Source organism: Pyrus communis, chromosome 2, assembly GCF_041283825.1.
Source record: "Pyrus communis isolate YQ-2024b chromosome 2, ASM4128382v1, whole genome shotgun sequence".
Classification (NCBI taxonomy): domain Eukaryota; kingdom Viridiplantae; phylum Streptophyta; class Magnoliopsida; order Rosales; family Rosaceae; genus Pyrus; species Pyrus communis.
The window spans coordinates 17,473,971-17,482,024 of record NC_142566.1 but is presented as its reverse complement, the minus strand read 5'-3'; the positions used below and the strand labels follow the sequence as shown (position 1 = coordinate 17,482,024).

The 8,054-nt window shown below is 37.3% G+C and overlaps 1 protein-coding gene across 1 annotated transcript; it reads left to right on the top strand.

The window, feature by feature from the left end:
* The first annotated feature begins 2,518 nt into the window (after positions 1 to 2,518).
* On the top strand, positions 2,519 to 2,923 carry LOC148698666 (uncharacterized). Its single transcript, XM_088678648.1, has one exon. The coding sequence runs from the start codon at positions 2,519 to 2,521 to the stop codon at positions 2,921 to 2,923; it is 405 nt and encodes a 134-aa protein (XP_088534774.1).
* The last annotated feature ends 5,131 nt before the right edge of the window (positions 2,924 to 8,054 follow it).

Genomic DNA, 8,054 nt, shown 5'->3' with positions numbered 1-8,054 from the left:
TTTAAGGAGGGTGGCTCTTATAGTTGGTTTGAGTTTGAGTCGGAGTGGTTATTCAATATTCTGACTGCAGATGTAAACGTTTCCGTTCATATTTAATGAAATTTCTATCGTTGAAAAAATATAATATATATATATATATATATCTATATCTACATCTATATCTTCTATATATATATATATAGAGTGAGAAGGATAAAAAGGTGAAACATTCAAAATGTCCCAATATAATACGGTTAAATGGTAATACACAAATATAATAGGGTTAAAATTGTCGTACAAAAAATAAAATATTGAGAGATGTTTAGATGCAGACAATATATATGCACATAGCATGAATGACAATTTACAACCATCAAACGCAAGGCACTAACACTTTCAAATTAATTGAGACCCTTGGACTACCCATCACATAAATAATGAACTGCATCATTTCTTTCTACCAAAGTGCCTTTCTCCATGGGGGACGAGCTCCCAAGGCGGTGGCGACTGGCCTCCGCATGATCGCCATGACACATTTATTTTGGAATTGCTATGGTCTTGGGTCGAACACGGTAGTTTGGGCCCTACATGGGCTTATTAGAAAATACAGACCCTCTATGATCTTTCTTTCAGAAACTAAAATGAAGGACCATAGAATTGACGGGGTACGCAGAAGAATGGGATTCTCTGGTTGATTCAATGTATCTCCTATTGGCAGGGCTAATGGTCTCAATCTATGGTGGGATGATTTGATAGAGGTTGATATCACATTTTTATCAAAACATATAATTGATGCTCGAGTTCGGGGTGTGGGAGACGCTAGGTGAGTAAGGTGACTGGAGTCTATGGCACATCTTATCAGGGGGAAAAAGGAAGACTTCTGGGATTGGATGAACTCTCACTTCAAGCCTTCAGACACTCCTTAGTTATGTGCAGGTGACTTTAACGAATTCATTTGGGAGTCTGAAAAATCTAGAAGGGCTGCGGTCTTTTATAACCAACCTCAATACTTGGCAAACTTTATGGAGGCCACGGAGCTCATGAACCTCGACTTTAATGGGCCACCATTCATATGGCGCGAGAATAGAAATGGGGAGTTGGTGGATGAGCAAATTGGCTGAGGACTTTGTAATCAACTCTGGCAGGCTTCTTGGCCAAACACCTCTTGTCACCCATGGTGCGGTCGTGGGATTAGACCACTGCCCGATCATTATCCATTGTGAGCCGAGTTTGAGAAAAGGTAGAAAACTGTTCTGTTTTAAAACTTTTTAGGCCAAATAGGAGGAATGCAGAAGGTTAGTCGAAGCATGCTGGAACAGCCCATGCAATGGGGACGAGATAACTAGATGGCAAAAATGGATAAACGATTGTACATTTCGACTCATCAAATGTTGTACATCTCAACTCATCAAATGTAGTAATGGAAAGTTCAAAATGTGAGCTAGAGAAATTAAGACACTGATGGACCAACTCGAGGAGCTCCAAATGAATTGCGGGCCAAATGCGGTTGAAATTCAGGAGAATACTGTAAAGGTTGATAGGCTTCGGGAACAAGAAGAGAACTTCTGGCAACAACGGTCTTGGGTTAAATGGCTCCGTCAAGATGATGCCAATATCGCGTTCTTTCATCAATCTACTTTGCAAAGGTGAAGAAGGAACAAAGTGGAGAATATAAAGACGGAAGACGGAGTATATGAGGACAACCCAAGCCGTGTGAATCAGTTGATTGATGACTACTTTATCAAGCTCTTTACATTGTCAGGGCAGAGGGACTGGGGGCAGGTTTTGGAATGCATCACCCTAGCAGTCACTGATTTTATGAATCAATCATTGCTAATGCCGATCACGGAGGAGGAAATTAGAGAGGCTGCTTGGCAAATGGGCGGCCTAAGGGCCTCGGGACTGGATGGTTTCAAGGAGTTTTTTACTATTCATTTTGGGACAATATTGTAAAATAAGTTAATAAGCTTGTCTTGTTCTTAACGACTGGTGATACCTGTCCTCGGCAACTCAATGCGACTCACATTGTGTTGATCCTAAAAGTCCCGAACTTGGAGTTGGTCTCTCAATTCCGGCCTATTAGTTTATGCAACTTTTCCTACAAAGTACTCTCCAAGGGTTTAACTAATAAACTAAAACCTTTACTTCTGAGTCTTATTTCTCCCATGTAGAATGCGTTTGTTAGGGGACGAAAAATCCAGGACAACATTGGGATTACGCATGAGTTATTCCACTTCCTTAAGCTTAGAAAAATGAAGTGCAAGTTTGAACTCGGCATCAAGCTTGATATGCACAAAATATATGACCGTGTGGAAATGACTTCGTAATGGAGAAGATGGGGTTTTACCCTTGCTGGCGGAGGCTTATCATGGGGTGTGTGAGTTCGGTTAATTTTGCTGTGATCCTCAACGATCAACTGGGTAATAAATTTGCTCATTCGAGAGGTTTAAGGCGAGGTGACCCACTCTCCCCGTATTTGTTTTTGATGGTCAATGATGTTTTGTCAAAGATGATTAGTAGAACCATTGATACCAAGTAGATGCAGAAGGTTTGGATGAGCACTCGTGGCCCGTCCATATCCCATATTTTCTTTGCTGATGGCACCCTAATCTTTTTGAAAGCTAACAAGGTGAATTGCCATAACTTGGGTCGATTATTTGAGACTTGCTGCTCAGCTTCTGGCCAGGCGGTGAATCTTCAGAAATTGTTTGTATTTTTTAGTGCCAATACCCCTATGGAAGTTGCGGAGGAGCTGGGGATTGTTCTAGGTATACCGGTGGTTTCCGATCCGAGGACCTACTCAGGAGTTCCAACTATATGGGGCTGTTCTAAATGTCGTGGGCTCACTTATGTGAAAGGTCTAATGATGGGGAAAGTCCAAGGTTGGAAGCAGTGCACTCTATCACAAGATGGCAAAGAGGTGATGATCAAGGTTGTAGCTTAAGCTATTCTAGTGTACTCGATGAATTTATTTAAGTTTCTGGATGTTATCTGTAACAAGTTGGACTCCATGATTTCTGGGTTCTAGTGGGGGTAGAGAAATTAGGAGCGAAAAATTCATTGGGTATCAAAAAATGCGTTTGGCCTTCCGAAGCAGGAAAGGGGTATGGATTTCACGAACTTTGAAACCTTTACTGACGCTCTCCTTGCCAAGCAATGTTGGAGGTTGATCACGAAACCGAATTCATTATGGGCTTCGGTTCTCAAGGCTAGGTACTTCCCACATTGTTTTTTTCTTGATGCACAACGGGGAAGCTGAACATCATGGGCTTGTACCAGCTTATTAGTGGGAAGAGATATATTGTTGAAGATGTCGCATTGGTAAATCATGAACCGGCAGAATGTGCAGATCTGGGTTGACAGGTAACTCCCATCCCTCCATTTGGGCCATCCCATTCTAGGTGGTGAGGTGCCGGTCACCATGGATACTCGGGTGGAGACTTTTATTTGTCTAAGTACTAGAACTTGGGAACTCGACTCCCTTCAACCTTTCTTATCTATGGAGGATCTTAATGCCATCAGTGATATGCATATTGGCGACTCTATGTGTGGGGATAGGTTTATATGGCCAGCGACCAAAAATGGAGGTTGCTCAGTGCTACATCACCCATCTTTATCCCGAGTTACCCCGAGTCGGGTTTGGAAGTTTATATGGAAGCTTCAAACCCTGGCAAAAATCCATAATTTTTTGTGGAAAACCCTACACAAAGCATTGGCCACGATGGAAAATTTGTATAAACGGCGTTCTGCCCCTAACCCGACATGCTTGATATGCCACAACCAGGAGGAGTCGATCGAACATTTACTCTTATTATGCCTATGAGTGGAGACCATCTGGTTTGGAAGGATCCTTAATCTCAAGATTGACAGGATTGATGTCTCGAATTAGATGAAGTGGTTATACTCACTCTCAAACTAGCATGTTGGTACTAGTGGTAATCGTATGTCCTTACTATTGTATGTAGCCTTTTCATGCTGGCATATATGGAAAGCTAGGTGCAACCTTGTGTACAATCAAAGGCAAATCAATCCCACACATGTCCTATATGCAATCACCAACTTGGCTAGAGCATTTTTTGAAGCAGTCTGAAGGAATACGGAGCTACCTGAGCTAGTGATGGTGGCTGATCGATCATCCTGGTGGTCCCCTTTTGCCACACCGTATACAAAAATTAATGTTGATGCCAGTTGGTCGGCTCCGACGAGCTTTGGGTTCGTGGGGATTGTTATGTGGGATACTGGGGGCTCTTTCATGGTAGCGATCAGGCATGCCATTCAGGCTCCGTGTGTGGGTGTAGTTGAAGCCATGGCCATCCTCAAAGGTTGTGAGTTTGGTAGGGTGATAGGGCTTCGAAAGGTTATCGTTGAATCTGATTCCTATGATTCCATTTGTTGTCTTTCGAATTTGCTTGAAAATGGCAGATGGGAGGCCTACCCTTTCATAATGAAAGCTAAACAGTTAGGGGAGTCTTTCCAGTACAGTACTGTTGCTGGTTTTGGACTCAAAGATTAGCCAACATGGCGGCAGACTGGTTGGCGTCGCAGCGGTGTGCGGAGATGTGGTCGTAGGGGTGTGCGGAGATGTGTGATGTTTCCTGGGTCAACAAACCTCATCTTTGTTAGTACATATGCTTCAAAATGATGGTTTACCATGTCCTCCGTAATGTAATAGGGGCAGTGGAGGGGGCGACGCGATAGCTTGGGTATGGCGTCTTTCTTGTAACTCCCTCTGCTATTTGACATATTTATTTTGCTTTGTTGTCTACTTGCCTCGTTGTAGGCTTTCCCTGTTATGTTTGGCATCTTCACCCAGGTAATGAATTCCACAGTTTCCCAAAAAAAAAAAAAAAAAGTGTCTTTCTCCATCAGAATTTCAAAAGGAAAAGAACGACATAATCTCCTCCACGTTTTCAGCATTAACAACACATTCTTTGCAGTTATATGGAGGAGCGATAACACTGTTTAGTTTTAAACTGCTATTTTCGATTTTCAATCTCCCACATGCTCACATGAAACTCACATGAATTTTATTCCAATTAGTATCAGAGTTCCAGTTTCAGCCCAATTGGAAGCGCGAGACTGTGTTATACTGTTTGAATTAATTTGGGAAGATTCTTGACACAAAAGGCTTTTGCCAACCATTCATATCCATCTTGGGTAAAATCTCATATCTCAAATTCTATTTTATAGTGAAAAGCTTCTTGCTTTTTTTAGTTTTTTTTCATTCTCTCTCCTTTATTTTGTTATAGGCTCCGGACGATTATATGCGTGCTAATTGCAACCATTGGACAAGAAACAGAGTTCAAGGCTTTGACTATTTTGGGTAAATCTCAACTTTACCTATTCAGTTTTGAGGATTTTTTTATTTTTATTTTTATTTTTTATTTTTTATTTTTACTATTTGTTATGCTGACGGATTCAATGTAAGTTAGTTTATATGAGTTTGTATTCAGTATCTCTAAGTAAATTTTAGTTTGTATTTATTAACACGAATCAAAGAACAAAGGTTATCATAATCAAGGGTTCATATTATTGTGTTAATTTACACTGCATATTATTTTGATAAAAATATTGCATATTATATAGGGTTTTAATATGCAGATGGCAAAAAGTTTAGGACTTGTTTGGTGCTCTACTTGAATTCAACTTTTTAAACTCAAATACAATTTTCAAGTTTTAGGCCTTAAAAACTTATTTGGTAGGACTATTTTCAAAACTCAAGACTAACTTAAAAAGTATAATTTATTCCCTAAAAACATAAAACGTGAGTTTTTATTTGATTTTTTAATTTTCTCACTATTGTTTGTAGATTGGCAATGAAAAATTGAAGCGTCAATCAGGAACAAATGGGCGGAAATTGCAGCATTGATGTCAATTTTCTTTTCAAAAGAAACAGTGACATATAGACTTCATGGGTATTGTGAATAATGTACATGTTGTGATGTAGGTTTTATATTTTGACATTTAAGTTGTTTTGTATGTTGCTACGAGTACTTAATGTTTTCATCTACTCTTTTTTTATTCACATCTACTTACTATTGTTCATGAACTTTAGGTAGGAACTTGCATCCAAAATCCCATGTTGTTTGACAATTGCATGAATAACATTTAAATCATTACTTTACGCAAAGTGAAAACGAAAAACATGACAACTTTTAAGGACGTGCATGATAAAGAAAAATTTCCTCTTTGCACAATACATTTAAAATATATCTTGACAATTACAATGAAAAAAAAAAAAACACAATACACCTTTAGGGGGGCACGTAGCGTCTGTAATGCAAAAATGCCTCTTGCATGCACGTTAGTGCGTGCAAAGAGGCTAGTGAATAAATTAAGGGTAAATTATACTTCACTTCATCAATTTTGGATGCAATTGCAATCTCATATAATATTTTTAAAACATTTTAATACAATACATTTAGTTATTATTTCATTTGAATTTTTCATATAATTGTTAAAAAAATCTGTTCAGTTAACTATTAAGTGATGATGCGGTGTTAGTGAGCAAGAGACCTGCTCGTCTATTAGATTAAAAAGAAAATTTGATAGAAACTCGAAATCAGATGTTTAGGGTTTATAAGATAAAAAAAAACTGAGTTTACTACTTTCTATTTTCAGGGATTAAAGCTTTTTCTTTTTTCAAAATACAAAAATACCACTTCTACCATATTTTTCATACCATATTTTTACTATTTTTCTAATAAAGATGAGATCCACATATGTTAGCAGCATTACCTCTATTAAAGAGATGATACAAATATGGTATGAAAAATGTGGTAAGTATAACATTACTTTTCAAATAACAAAACTAACCACATCCTAGTCATAAAAGAGGTATCTTACATATATAAATCGAATTCCATAGGAGATATTAATGTAGTCTCATCTAATACCTATTAGAACTGTAGTAAATTTTTTTTATACAATCATATATAAGTTTACACTTAGGGGTAAAAGATTGTTATCGATACGAATAACGATATTCGAATCTAAGAACTCCACTTACAAGTAGAAGATTGATATTGAAGTCATTTCCGTAAAGATGGTGCTATCTACAGGCCCTTTTTTTTTTTTTTTTTTACCTTTCACACACCCCTTCTGTTAATTTTTGTCCTTTGATCATTTTCAATTCATTCGATCCGACGGTCGAAAATTAGGAGTGTATGGAAGATAAAAATGAGTGTGTGGATAACACCACCAATATGTAATTCTAAGTTACCGAATTGCAGCAGTTAAATCTTCTCTATCATTTTTTTTCATTCTTTATTCAGCGTTTACATTGGAAGGTTTTTGAGCCACTTCCAGGGCTTTGGGGCCGGTTGTAGCCCCTCTCTCTCTTAGGTACGTGGAGAGTATGTATGAGTCTCTCCTAGTGAGTATTTTAATTTTGTATACGTGTGTGTTACCAGCATCTCCTATGTCTACTCCATTATTTTTGGTAGCTTCGATAGCTGATAATGCTGAGCACGAAATTCATGGTGGTATGTTTATTACACGAGCTCTACAAGACTCCTCCCCTTGTAATGAGCTTAGTTAACATGAGCCAATTATGTCGTTTATCATGTTTAAATCAGATTTTAATAGTTTAATGGTCCAGTGGTATTCCTCTTCACTTGTAAGTTAGAGATCTTAGGTTCGATTTTTGTCAAAGATGAATTTGAACCATAGTATGAGGCTTAACCCATCCCCTTTCCTTTAATATAGTTAATATCATTATGTTAAAAAAAAAAAAAAAAAAAAACAGATTTTAATAGTTTAGGATTTTATAAATATTTTGTTATTTATTTAATTAATTACTTTTCTATTTGGATTCCTAAGATTCTGTAGTTATGTTATGTGATAAATATGTCATCTTAGCTTATAGTTTATAAATTATATTCATATTATTTTTAATTATACTTCATATTATTATAAATGGGTCATCTTTAATTTATTTATAATTAATGATTGAATTATTATTAATTTTTAACTGTCGAATAAAATAAATTAAAATAAATCAATGAATAAAAATTTAACAAGAATGTAAGAAAAATAAAAAAAATAGTGTACGACTCTAAACAACATTTTAAGGT

Excerpts from the sequence above, each read along its gene's own strand:
- LOC148698666 (XM_088678648.1), top strand. The coding sequence starts at position 2,519 with ATGCAGAAGGTTTGGATGAGCACTCGTGGCCCGTCCATATCCCATATT.